General features: G+C 32.7%; 1 protein-coding gene and 2 non-coding genes across 3 annotated transcripts; 2 read left to right on the top strand and 1 right to left on the bottom strand.

Annotated features, from left to right (window-relative positions):
* Positions 1-228: 228 nt before the first annotated feature.
* On the bottom strand, positions 229-2627 carry LOC132068316 (L-type lectin-domain containing receptor kinase S.4). The gene has a single exon (XM_059461881.1). The coding sequence runs from the start codon at positions 2396-2398 to the stop codon at positions 326-328; it is 2073 nt and encodes a 690-aa protein (XP_059317864.1). The 5' UTR covers positions 2399-2627; the 3' UTR covers positions 229-325.
* A 7613-nt stretch (positions 2628-10240) lies between these two features.
* TRNAK-CUU (transfer RNA lysine (anticodon CUU)) lies at positions 10241-10313 on the top strand. Its single transcript has one exon. It is a non-coding gene; the product is annotated as a tRNA-Lys (tRNA).
* Positions 10314-12822: 2509 nt separating this feature from the next.
* On the top strand, positions 12823-12897 carry TRNAK-CUU (transfer RNA lysine (anticodon CUU)). Its single transcript has one exon. It is a non-coding gene; the product is annotated as a tRNA-Lys (tRNA).
* Positions 12898-14911: the final 2014 nt, after the last annotated feature.

Below are 14911 nucleotides of genomic sequence, written 5' to 3' on the forward strand. Positions count from 1 at the left end.
CCACTACAGATCTGCAGCATTAACTTAGCATGACTGATGTAGAAACACAAATAAAGTTATGTATTAAGAACAAGATCAGAGAAAATAAAAAGGGAACCAAATGAAGTTAGAATTCTTTTGGAATGGACAAAGTTGCCATCAAGAGCCAAAGGTGACTGGTTGCTAATAATATATTCACATCCTATTAACATCAATATCCTCAAAATGGGTGATATTAACATCATTTTCGTTTCAAAAGCAATAATTTACATTTAAGTAAAACAATCAAACCATAAAAAGAAGTACTAAAAATATGGAGGGAGTTTGGTCCCTCCATTTTGCATGGCTACCTGTTGTCCTCTCCGCCAGAATCCGTTAACGGGGTTATCGGATTAGCTTCAATATCGAGATCTCCTTCACCATCATAAGCCGATGACCATGTGTTTACTTTCTCTAAATAAGACGAGGATGGATAAGAATGTACGAAGTCTTCAAACTCCATTCCATTAGGGCCACCCTTTTTTCCATCATATTCATTGGGCGCTGCCAGTGTCTCTGGCAACGCCACCTCACCTTCCAAGTACCGCAACGCTAGCCTCATACTAGGTCTCTTAGATGGCGTATTATTCGAACACATTAGACCTAATTTAAGCATCATAATGGCCTCCATCTCGTCATAATCGCCATTTAATCTCGGATCAACCACTTCAAGAATTGCACCTTCCTTCCATTTATCCCATACCCAATCCACTATGATTAACTCCTCGGGCCATGCCTTCGCCTCAATCGGCCTCCTCCCGCAAGCAACTTCTAGTAACAAAGCACCAAAGGCAAAAACATCAGAACTCGTCGTGGGCTTTCCAGTTTTGGTTAATTCTGGAGCTAAGTAACCCAATGTCCCCACAACTCTTGTTGTACTAGGATTTGCACCATGCTCATATAACTTAGCAAGTCCAAAATCTCCGAGTCTTCCATTCATTTCGGAATCTAGTAAAACATTCCCCGCTTTAATATCTCTATGGATTACTGTTTGTTCCCATTCTTCATGTAAATACAACAGACCAGAAGCCACACCTTTAATAATCTTGAATCTCTGATCCCACGTTAAAATAACTCTTGGCTCATCGTAAATGTACTTGTCTAAGCTTCCATTAGGCATAAAGTCATAAACAAGTAACAAGTCGCCTTTCCGCCTACACCATCCTATGAGCTGAACCAAATTTCTATGTCTAAGGCGACCGATTGTCTCGATCTCGGATACAAATTCTTGGAGACCTTGTTTTGCTTCATGGTTTATTCGCTTAACAGCAACATCGGTATTGGTCTTAGGCAACGTTCCTTTATAAACTCGACCAAATCCACCAAATCCGAGCAAGTCTTTATCTCTAAAACATCTTGTAGCCTTCTTTAACTCTTTGTAAGAAAACCTATGTGGACCTATTTCAAGTTCCCAAGGTTCAATCACATCTATGTTCTTGATTTTCCAAATGACATACAAGGCTAAAATAAGTCCAAATGCAAGAAAGATCACAGCAGATAAAGAGGTAACTACAATTAAAGTTGTCTGATCCTTTTTAGGTCGAGGTAGAGAAGGCAATGAATCAAGATCCAAACTTTGAGCTTCCCCATTAATCTTGAAACTCCAACCAAATATATAATGTGAACTAGCAAGCAAACCAGTTGAAGCAGAAAATCCAACATACATAAATTCCTCAAGAATTGGAGAAAGGTCCACAGGATATGACAAAATTGAATAACTTGGTTTTTTTGAAGAAAGGGAAAGTGTAACATTCAACATATTTTTTGTTGAATCATAATCAATCCAGGCCTGAATCGTCTTGCCACACTGGAGAAAAAGATTTTGCTTAGTGGAATCTCCTTCAGAAAAATAACTAGCATTGACTGAAGCATTAGACTCTAAATTATTGATATCAATACCAACATGATTATCACTAATATCACCAAATTCAAAATCTTGAACTGTATCAAATTCAACAGCAAATAAATGATTGGAATAATTCCCAACATCACTTGAATTTAATAGGCCTAAATACTGACTAGGAAGTACACTTTTCATCTCTTTGGTTCTTGAAATTGTGAAAGCTAATCCATGTCCACCCAATTTAGCATATTCTGGAACAATCCCAAAAGCAAAAGCAGTAGAAAAGGAAGAAACTTTACCAGATTTAGAATTCTTGAATTTGATTGGACTTTTGTAAAAAGCATGACCAACTACTCTAGATGTTTCATTTGTTAGCCTTAAAGCACCATTTTTTACAATCTCAGCAACCCCATTTAGACTTATATCACGAGCACCAACTCCATTAAAACCATAGTAAACAAACTCATCAGAACAAACTGTTCTTGATAGAAAAATAAAAGGTACCAAGAAAAGAGTTAGTCTAATTTTTTCGGCCATGGCATAGCTAAGATTAATTAAATTTTTGGTTGTAGCGTTCAAGAACTGTGTGGGGTGATGATTTTTATGGGTGAAAAAAATCTAGACATTCTTTTTTTAGAGTTGTCTTTGATTTGTTACATGTGATTTGTCTGTGTGATTAAAAAGGAAAGGGGAAACAGTGGGGTCTAGAGGTTGTTAAATATAAAGTGGCAGAAGGGAGAAGGAAATTGTGGTGGGTGATTTTCAAATGTTTATTTTTTATGTTTTGAATTTTTGTAATTAAATGCATTTTACCAGTTAGCACTATAGCGCACTACAGTCCATGCTAGCCAACTACCGTAGTTACTTCGACACTTGGTTTCAAGAAAATGGTCTCACGTTGTACATGTTGAGTGGACGTGTGTTGGGTGCTATATTATTCGTTTTTACCTCTCTTGATTAGATTGGTGTTCAAGTCAGCTTACACTCGCCTCAGTTATTTCACATGATATCAACTACCTCCTATTAGGGGTGGAATGAGAGTGTCGGCTCGGTTTAATCTAACAGTTTTGATTCAAATCTTATACTAGTGTTTATTTGAAATTTTATTGAATATGTACAAATTATTTATTTAGAACTCAATGACTTAAAAATAATAGAATACAATATTGCGTATCATTATCTATTAGATAAAAAGAAATCACCTGATATTTTATGTAACCGTTGAAATCAAACTTGAGATTTTGTGATTTTTCTCTCACTTCAATGACTATTAGGCTACATCTTATTCTTTGACAAAAGATTTATTTGTGGGGTCAACTGGACAAAAGAAATTAAGTGCTTGAAAGTACAGTTGTGAGTTGTGACCACTATATTGTACCTCCAGCTCTTTTTGAAAGGAAAGTTGACAAGAGATGAATGAAATGTCAATGACCTCAAGTTGCAACCTTGATGCCATGGTTGGGTTTAATTGGTCGGTTTAACTTCGAAGAATTAAGTGAATCCTTTTTGCAAAGTTGAAAAGGCTTTTGGACTAAGGATTGATCCCGGCATATTTTCAGAACAGGGGTAGTTTGATGTCTGGTATAAATTGGGATATTTCAGCATTAATTTTTTGAATCATGTTTGATAGAAGGTATAAATTTATTTTGGGATAAATATATACCTTCTACCAAACAAAGTATAAAATGAAGCAAAATCTTAAGGATGGGATATCCCACCTTATCCCACTAACCTTGGGATTATTTTATCCCATCTCCCAGATGGGGATAAATTAGTCCCGAGATTATAATCCTGAATCCAAGATTATAATCCCAGGATAATTTAGTCCGCTTACCAAACTACCGCTCAAAGTACTAGGATAGATATCATAGATCAAAATTGTTTGAACAACAAAAATTGTGTGATTCTAGCCTTTATTAAAAGGCGGAGCTAGAAGGTTACATGCGAATTCTGTCAGATTCAATAGCTTTAGTCCCAATTTTATATTAATTTTAATAAATTCAGTAATTATATATAAACATTAAATTCATAACTCAGTTAGTAACACCCGATATCATTATTTTAAAATTTAAAATTCATAATGTTCAAATTCTAGCTCAATCTCTCATGGATAAATGGCATAGTTCTGATAATGTTACGATAGTGTTGGTAAACGTACGGTTTATAAGTACTCTCTTGTTGCAAATTAAAATGTAATCTTTTGCTTTTACTTAAGTTACATGATATTCATTGAATAACAATTGTAATAATGAATATCACAAATTTTCGCAAATGCATAATTTGCATCATTCGGTTTCAAAAATCTCTCAATTCCATCTAAGATATTACAACCCCATAAACTTCTAACCTATAGCTTTCTCATAAACCCCCCCCCCCCCCACCCCCTCCCCCAAAAAAAAAAAAAAAAAGGAAAACATATAAAATATAGAGTTCATGTCTAGTTTTGTTGAAATCAACATTAGGTCAGTAAAGTTACACTTTCAGTTGTGTCATCGAGATAAGCCATGTGATCATTTTCTTAATTATATTATTGAGCCAATGAGGATAGCCCTATTAGCACAAGAGAATATTAATACCACCTTAGCAAATTTTGTCTTCTTCGTTGCTAACAAAGGAGTTTTGGTTTTCTTTGGGGAAATGAATTAAGCTAATAAGTGCAATAGTATGAATTTATTTGACTTGAAAAAGCGCTTGGATGGGCTTTAAAAAAGCGTTATAAGAGATAGATTTTTAAAGATAAAATGACTTATGTTTGTACTTACCTAAACACTCAAAAAAGCTTAAAATAGGCATAAATTATTTTCAGCAACTTAGAGACTAAGCCAAACGGGCTCTTATACACCAGCTTTACCGATTAATTTATTATCTGGTCCCTCATAAATTAGCTATATATCTTTATCCATCAAAATTTTAATTGACATAATGAGAAGATGTTGAACTACAGCAAGTACTCTATTAAGCAATTAACTGAAAGTACAATAGGGGTGAATTGTAGGTCTTGTAAGATTGAGTCAACTACATTTTAGCCTTAGTCGATTGATACGGAGACGAAGTCTGTACAAATTGTTAATCCTTCGATTTAGATAAATACAAATCATAACAAACATTAAAGATGCAAAATATAAGATGAGAGCGATAAGGTAAATGATATCATGAATGTTTATATTAGTCAGAAACAAATATAGCCATTTGGACATGATTTGAAATCATGAGATGAAATTATATTTGGATATGCAATTTGGATTTTTTAAGTTGTATTTTTTCTTATAGACATAAAAACCCCCATAAGTTGTGAAAACTATCAAAATTTTCCCAATTCGTATACAATCTTACCAAATGAGCAAGTCATAGTTAATATCAAAATTAATACACTACTAGAAGGCCTTTCTAAAACATATAACATCAACTGATCAAACTTTAGTTCAATAAAAAGGAAAATTTAACATGAATAGTAATGTAACTACTCTTTAATATAATCCTCCCACATGGTACGAACATAATTAACAGTTGGTAAAAGTTAATGAGGTTGGTAAATGGTTGGTGGGAGTAATTGTTAAAAATATCTACTAACTTATGGGTCTTTTTTTTACAAAATATAAACTTATGGGTCAAGTTTTACATTTAAAATTTTGAAATCATGATTTGAAATCTCAAATCATGCCTTTTGGATGATTTGGGATTTCATCTCATGAGATGAAATCATTAAGTGAAATCACATGTCCAAACGCTGATTTTATCTCATGACTTGAAATCATAACATGAAATTGCATGTCCAAACGCCTACTAATCTCCTTAAGTTGCAAGAGGTAATCTATTAATGTATGATTTGCATTGACTTATGCTCCAGTTTTACCCATTAATTTATTATCTGGTCCCTGACAAATTAGCTAAGTATCTTTATCCATAAAAAAAATTGATTGACATAACGAGAGGATGCTGAACTAAGGTACTCTATTAAATAATTAGTGACTCAAACTATTGGCTTATGGATTTTAATATTATTACTTATTTGGCGTGTTAATGTGGGGAAGGCATAGTTGCACTTTCTTCCAAGGTATAAATCCTTGTCATAATCATGATTCGGAGAATGCTAATTAACAACCATTTGGATAACTTTTAGAAAACGTTTTACGAAATCTTTTTATCACAGAAAAGAAAATTAAAAATTTACGAAAAGGATAAATTTCATTCAAGAAAACTTCTTCAAAAAAATAATTTTTGAAAACCTTTTTTGAAAAATATTCTTAAAATAGAAACATAAAAAATACGTTTTAGGACAAATGTATTATTTTTTTTCCAAAATTTTAAAAAAGAAAAATGGAAGAGAGGCCACCTAAGATTCCACATCAATACTACCAACTCTAGGTAGAGGTATACATCTTATTTGAATAAAAATGCTAAAAGCCCTTTCGAGAATATTTTTCTCATTTATAATTGATTTATCTAAAAACTGAAAAAATTATTTGACATCATAAACAAAAGAGCCTAAAAGTACTTCTTTATGGACAAACTTCAACTGCTTCATTTTTGATTTCCCTGCCTATTTTTAAAAAGAAAATGGAACAAAAAAATCTCAATGGTGCGTACTTGAGGGAATGTCTCAATCAAAACAATTTCATATTTGTATAAATTAAAGTCAAATGGAATTTATTTTCAAAAGTGCCCTCACCTTGTTCCCCCACCCCACAACCTAACTCCAAAAATAGAAGTTAAGTGTAGGGTTGAAAATTTAGTTAAAAAGGTCTAGGTGCAACTCACTTTGGTCTATCGGCTCCACATATTTAGAGAGACGTGACTTTTTATATACAGAAAAAGCTCAAATATGTCATTGAACTATCAGAAAAGACTCATTTATGCCACTCGTTAATAGTTTTCCCTCATTTATGTCATCGCCTCAATAGTTTCGCTCATTTATGACATCACCGCTACCAAAATGACTCATTCATGCCATTTTTTATTAATGTCGGTTTATAATACCAGATATAACACTTTACTGCCAACTAGAGGTTCACATCATTTAATTAAACCAAAGACAAATTAAATCCTTTTATTGAAATTCAGCGTTAATGAAAAATGGCAACGGCGATAGCATAAATGAGCTAAACTATTGAGGTGATGGCATAATGAGCCAAACTATTGACGAGTGGCATAAATGAGCCATTTCCGATAGTTTGATGGCATATTTGAGCCTCTTCGGTTTTATATATAATCGAGAAATATTTGAGTGTTAGTGGCACACGATTAAAATTGATAGATAAATCATCTCTCCCTTTATCTTGCTCTACTTAAATACTAGACTTTTGTTGGTAGAAAAATCCGTGATGGATGCTTAACCTACGCATAATAAGTTGTAGCCTTACCACAAGGTTTTGTGGTATACGACACTTTCCATTGTTTATTACTTCTTCTGTCCCATATAACTTGTCCACTTCCACTTTGTACGCTGTTATGAACCAATCTAACTTCATAAGGGCCTATGGGCTAGAAGTGGTAAACAAGACTGATCCAGTTGAGATTGTTTGGCAGAGTAAAATATTGAAATCCAGGCCCAATTAGCAACTGGTTAAAAAGGACTAGCGGTTAGAGAGAAGAGTTTATGCGTATTGTGAAGAGGAAACTATTTGTTCCTGTCATCTCCTTTCTCAGAGTTTAACTTCTCATCTCCATTCTTATTTCTATTCTTAATTACTTGTTATTTCAGTATTTTCCATTGTAATTTGATAGTTTGAGTGTTATAGTTGTAATTTGGCTATCAGTGATTATATTTATATTTGTGTTTAGAATTCGGGTTTGCTTCATACGCCCTTTAAGAAATCATAAATAAAAGATGTACTTTTACTACTTTACCCTTATCTCTCCCCAATAAAACACTCTAATCAATTTGACTATTTTCAAGAACATTTAATATTAAGCATAAGATGGGAAAGATTTAATTAATTTTATATTGATTTCGTAAATGTATCGATAATTTGGGACAAGTATTTTTAGTAATGTGGACAAGTAAAATATGAGACGAAGGGGGTATAATATAGAAATTCGCAAGCACTAGTGACACATGATTCGAAACTCGATGAATAGTGGACCTTCTATCTAATGTATTTCACTTAAATTTCAGAATTTTCGTCCGCAGTAGAATTCGAACCCATAACACATACTACCTAATATCCACACATTACAAATTGTAGTCTTACCATTAGACCATAGCATTTGGGCTTACAATGTGAGAATTCGAACTCTCACTGGGCTTACTTTCCATCTTTCTGAAGGGCATTGATTCAGTGGCCTGCAAAAAAAGAAAAACTGGGAAAAAAAAGAAAAAAAAAGGGAAGGAATTAATTGACTAGTGTTCCATCATTTATTTTTTTTGTATAAATTATTTAATTCATTGACACATGCAACACACGAATGCTAAAATTAGTTTTTTTTAATTTATTTTTTTATTTTTTATTTTATTTTTTTATCTGTACACATAGACGAGAATAGATGAGTGGAGGAAGTGTTTATCTAACCATAAAAGTGTGCTCCCTCATTTAAGTGATAAAATTAATTGAATATTTTAACCAGCATACAGTTTTAGTAGGAACTTGTCAATTATGAGCAAAACTAATACCGTGAATTTTATTTCACGTTCGTTGTAAAAGATATAAAGTCAAATAAGATAAGTTATTTTACGAATCGTAGACTTTTGACTTGGTCAAAAGAATTAAGTAAAATATTTGCAATTGTGTAACTTAGTGGGGGTGGCCGGGTGCGGTGGGAATGTATAAATATAACTTGTTTAACTTATTTTAATTAGGAGTAGAGGAAATTCAACTTCTAAGTCCTTACATAATAATTTATTGAAAGCGCTATATATATTTGCTTATAGTGGCGAACTTAATAATGCAAGTTCATGTAATAATCCATTGTCATGTAGTTTATCTAGTTCTTTTTTCTTTTATAATTTATGGTTACTAGCACTTTGGTCCCGTAATTATTATAGTAAATTTTAATTTTAGTCCCTATAATATTTGATTAAGAACATATAATCTTCAATTAATTTAATTGTGCATTTTTGACCCCTTTGCTTGTGAATCTTCACAAATTTACCATAATTGTTAATCTTTCCACTAGTTAATTACTCATGTCTTATGCTAAGTTTGTATTATTCCTCCATATCATATGGTAATATAGTTCTATATATAATCAAGTATAACATATATTCTACGTGAAGAGATCAGAAATACACATTTTAATTAATTGACGTTAAAAATACTGAGTTATATATCACAAGGACGAAAAAAGAGAAGATTGTCGTGGCTTCTATGTGAAGAGGAAGTCAAAGGAATGTAAAATAAATAAAAGTGATTTATGTCATGGAGAATTTGAAATGTTGGTCAAAAAGCACGATTGTTACATTTTAAATGAGATCTTCAAAGCAAATTCAAATATACTCACTATGTAGAAAGTGGCGGTCGTAACATTTTGATATGTAGCGGTGCCTTGTTTGAAATGAGTTAATATTGATATGTAGCTGTGCCTTGTTTGAAATGAGTTAATATTGTTATTCATTTATTCCCATTTTTTTTTTCTCTTTCTCCTCTAGGCAAGTTGTAGTTCCACCTAATTATCACAATCCACTGCAAAGAAAGAAAACAAAAAGATGTGAAGAAATAAGAAGTTACGTGAACGGATAGGCATGTTACATGGATATGAGTTACATACGCTAATAATGTTAAGTAAAGAAATTACACCAAGCATTATAGGCTCATAAGCTACATTTGTTAAATCAGCAAGGAGAAGAAACTCCATATTTTTAGGCGCAATATCCTAGATTATCAAATCTGTGTGCTTATGACCTTCATTGGCTAGAAAATTTGCACATTGATTCGCCTCCCTCCATATATGTGTAAGAGAAGCCTATTAGCTACTAGCAAAAAACTTGCATGCTTATAGCTTAACTGATTATAACAATTATTACCTTATTTTCCTTGTCAAGACTATATATATAAAATAACATCTCATTTCTTGAACCTAAATGTGACGCGATCTAACATCATCAAAGTTATAACTTATAAGTAACCTAGTTGTTGGAATGAACAGTAGTTATCTTGTAAAACAGGGTGTGAACTCATATATATATATATATATATATATATATATAGAATGAGAATAAGGAAGCTGCTATTCTAGAGAATTCCAAAAATTAGTGTAGGATTAGATACAATAAAGTAAAAAAGGTAACTGCTTTTGTGCTCTGACTAACGAATACTCATCCTCCTTCAGTTATCTTATTAAACTATTATATACTAATTTCGTTATAGCAGTGTTGCTAGTATACATACAATTTTTTTTTCTTATCTCTTACCGAAGTAGCTTTAACTAGTATTGTGATGTGTTGCCCGTCTAGCTCAGTTGGTAGAGCGCAAGGCTCTTAACCTTGTGGTCGTGGGTTCAAACCCCACGGTGGGCGTTTCAATCATACTCAAACCCCATTCAACTTATTGTCTCAAAGACTATGAAAGAAGTACAATTTTTATTTTACTTTGTCTCTTTAACTCAAACTTTTACATGCAACATTCTAGTCCTTTACCCAGGCCAAAGTTCTCTATGAAATAACAAGAATATTGTTGACTTTCTTAAGATGACTGATGAAAATTAAGTCAACTCCATTGAAGACTCATAGCTTGTAAAAAAAAATGTGCAAAATAATTTAGTAATGTTAGCAAAAAGACGAAAAAAAAAACTTATTAGAAAAATGTTTGGAAAAGAAAATATTAAGAGCTCAGAGCCCCTTAAAATACATTATATATATACTGCATATGTGTGTGTGTGTGAGTGTGTTTGACTACTTCTTTTTCCTTGTGCATGTGTGTGTACATGTTTGGTATTTTTGTGCCTTGGATCACCCCCTTTCTTTTTTCCAGTCTCTCTTGCTCTTTTAGTGGCTTTCCTTATCCATTCTAACCCTTCTTTTTATTTTCATTCCCCTTTTTCACATGTCCGAATGTCCTAGTATTTCCAATTGGGGGTGATGACGTGGTTACTCTGAATTGATCATTGGTGTTCGTGTTTGATTAAGAAAATGCACGTTTGATTAAGAAAGTGACTTTGATCTTGGGCGATTCGATTGATGGGACTTGGTATGATCTCAATGATTTTGATATCACAATCTTTTTTCCATAACGTATTGATTTGATTCCATAAGTAGGACCAAGTATATTATCTCCAGAAGCAAACATACCGTATTTCTTCTAGAGAATCTCCTATAATTGTTCCAAAGTAACTAGAAAGATATTCTTCATCCAAAAAAAAAAAAAATCTGTTAAGATGTAGGATACCTATCCTGAAGTTTTCTCGCGGCTCAAGTTTTATTTCCTTAACATTATAAGAGCCAGACATAATCATATTTTTTAATTAGAAATTTTGCATTGCATAACAACCAAGCCCAATAAATGGTATAGAAAACCAATTATGGATATTAGTATCTGATAGCTCAGATTCATGTTTTAATTTAACAAATTGGTATGTTGTAGAACTAGGTTATCCGACAAAAAGCTCATACCAGTGCCTACTCCCTCTCTGTCTCCCAAATCTTTCAATCATTCTCCCCAAAACTCTCTCTCTCTCACATTATACTCATCCGATAAGCACTCTATTAGGTTATAATCTTTATTATTTTATGGGCTTTTCAGAGTTTTGGTTGTTAAAATCTTATAACTTTTGATTGGATGGATGATATTGAGTTTTCTTGAAAAGAAAATTAAGGATCTTGAATATCAATTTTGGAGGCCGATTTGTATGATTTTCATAGTTAAAACTCGAGTGTAGAAAGACTTCATCAGTATATCTCCCCTGTTTATTCGTGCATATCACCACATATATAAAGTATATAACACCGGACATTTGTTTATCTCTTGTATATCACGTATATCAATAAAAATTTCGGCGTAATATATCTTGATATACAATGTGATATATACATGTTCCATTGTTATTGAATCTTCTGAACTCGTGATATTAAAAATCTTCTGGAATTGATTTTATTTGGATGCAAGATTTTCGAATTTTCTCGAGAAAATTGTTATAATTGTTGATTCCAAAATTTGTATATTGATACTAAGCTTGCACAAATTCTTAAGATCTTTAGTGGTTGTATCTAATTCGCCCCCTTCAATTATTCTGGAAATAGAGGTCTGCATTTTTTAGTGTGTTTGGATGATTGGATATGTTACAATTTTGAGGAATGCATCTTTCAAGCGTGGTGGAGTATCTTTTTCTTCCATTATCTCATCCATTCTTGTGAGATATGACTATACAATGCCATTGTTTTTAAGGCGTCATTTGCTAAATCTAACTTTTGGCCAGAAGTATGCCAATATACCTTTTTAATGTACTCAATGTTGGGACCTCTTTATGATCTACGTGTTTGACGTATTAACATTCAAGCTTATGATTAAATCAGGAGTCCAGTCAACTAGTGTCACTATAAGATTGATTTTGAAAACATCCAGTGCGTTGATAATTTTGCAATAGATTTGAGTCTGACTAAATCGACCTGCATGTTTACAATAGATTGTGCTTGACTAATGGGGGATTAAAAAAGATGCATAATATCATTTCTAGAATTTGAACTTACATTTGCCCCTGCTCGCTACAACTTCCCTTATGTTTTGAGGATTTAACAATTTATTTTATCTTATTCGTGAAGTATAATTTTCCGATGAAGGAATTTATTTGAATCCCTTTCATTCTACATAGCTCCGCCCATGGGCATATTTTAAATACGAAGTTACATAGGGGTTCTAATCATCAGTTGCTTTTTGGATTCTGCGACACCTCAAAACCTCATTGAGAAGAGGTTGATTCTTATCTACGTCACCCTTTCTTCAGTTGTCTCATTACTAACTGATTTCGTTAAAGCAGGATTCATACAATTGTCTTCTACGCAGAGAGAGCTTTAACTGCTATTGCAATGTCTTGCCCGTCTAGCTCAGTTGGTAGAGCGCAAGGCTCTTAACCTTGTGGTCGTGGGTTCTCGAGCCCCACGGTGGGCGCTTAAATAACTTGGTCTATCCAACTTTCTAATTTTTGAAGAATGGAACACATTTTACATAGGATTCTCATTGAAGACATGAAAAAACACGAAAGCAATAATGTTTAACTTTGTCTCTTTAAGTTATATTCTTACTTGCAACATTCTCATCGATCCTATCCAAGCCAAGTTTCTCAATGACAAAACAAGAATATTGTTGACTTCAATTTTTCTCTTTTCCCAACCCATACTTCACATAGGACGTACTTGTTTTTTTAACGCTTGTGTCCACTCAAATATAGCTCAAGAGTAATGATTTTAATCCCTTTCACACAGTGAATGTTAAACACTGTTGACCTACATCCACCATCAAGTAGTAGAACTCATGTTCCAATGACTGTGAAGACGGAATTTGAAGTTTATGGGAAATGATTTTAATTATTTTAAGTTATTGGGTTCTTAAATAATAATTTATACGTATTCAATGAATTTTTGAAGACAAATACTATAAGATTCGGACAAACACGTTCGGCCGAACCCGTAATCGGCAACTCATATTCTAGCTCTGCTAGCTCCTTCATGTTTGTAGTCTAGAAGGAACCTAGATATATAGTAGACGTTTGGACATGCGATTTGAAACCATGAGATGAAATCAGCGTTTGGGCATGCATTTCATCTCATGGTTTCAAATCCCAAATCATCCAAAAAGGCATGATTTGGGATTTCAAACCATGATTTCAAAAAATTTAAATATAAAACTTTACTCATAAGTTTATATTTTGTAAAAAAAGACCTATAACTTGGTAGATATTTTTAACAATTACTCACACCAACCATTTATCAACCTTTATTTATGTCTTAACATATGGGAGGATTATATTAAAGAGTAGTTACATTACTATTCATGTTGAATTTTCTTTTTTATTGAACTAAAGTTTGATTACTTAATGTTGTATTTTTTTTTTAGAAAGGACTTCTAGTAACGTATTAATTTTGTTATGAACTATGACTTGCTCATTGGTAGGATTGTATAAGCATTGAGAATATTTTGATAGTTTTCACAACTTGTGGAGTTTTTATATCTATAGGAAAAAACATAACTTAAGAAATTCAAATTGCATATCTAAATATAATTTCAATTCATGATTTCATCTCATGATTTCAAACTATATTCAAACGGCTAAGTTGATTCGATGGTATAGCCCGCTGGGATAATCAGTAAAGGACATTTCCAGACAGCCTACAATAAAGAGGTCAAGTGAAGGTAGCTTAAATTCATGACAAGTAGGCGAAGTGAAGAGTCCGGAACCAAAATGCCCCAAAAAAAAAACAGTTTCGACCAAAATACCCAACAAAAAAAAATGTTACGAAAATGCCTTTAAGCAATAAATTCTTGCGCTAAAGGTTAACGACACGACTCGTTAACTTGCTATATGTAATAATTTATTGCTTAGCGCTTGCCTTTTTTTTTTTCACCTCTTTTGGTTAACCCTTCTTTCGTTACACTTTTTAACGTACTTTGACCATAGATTAATCATGCTTCGGGACCCAAAAGGCAATATTTATATAGAACCCTACTTATTTTTGTGCGATTAATTAGGTAGGATCAACACATCAAGGATACACAAAAGTTCGGATGACCGTTTTAGAGGTTGAAAAGTGCTCGAACGCTATTTTCGTTCAAGGTTCGGTGACATTAGCTTGAAGTTCTTTACGAATACTTAAACTTGTTCATTAATAATTAATCAAAAGTTAGTCAAAATGGCAGCGTTCATGCAAAAAAAAAACTTAATTAAATTGCATCACTCATAACCTTGAGTAGATGAAAATACTTAACACACTAATTCATTAATAAGAAACCCATGATATATTAAAAATACAATCACAACATTCTTGAAAAAAACTTAACATACTAATTAATACCTAAGAGCATAACGATATATTAAACTTAAAACTAAAATCACAACATTCTTAATCATCATCGGTACAAGTCCTACGATATCGTCCTCGAAAAAATATTGGCGGTTTCTTAAGAC

Source organism: Lycium ferocissimum, chromosome 8, assembly GCF_029784015.1.
Source record: "Lycium ferocissimum isolate CSIRO_LF1 chromosome 8, AGI_CSIRO_Lferr_CH_V1, whole genome shotgun sequence".
NCBI classification, from domain to species: Eukaryota; Viridiplantae; Streptophyta; class Magnoliopsida; order Solanales; family Solanaceae; genus Lycium; species Lycium ferocissimum.

Excerpts from the sequence above, each read along its gene's own strand:
- LOC132068316 (XM_059461881.1), bottom strand. The coding sequence starts at position 2,398 with ATGGCCGAAAAAATTAGACTAACTCTTTTCTTGGTACCTTTTATTTTT.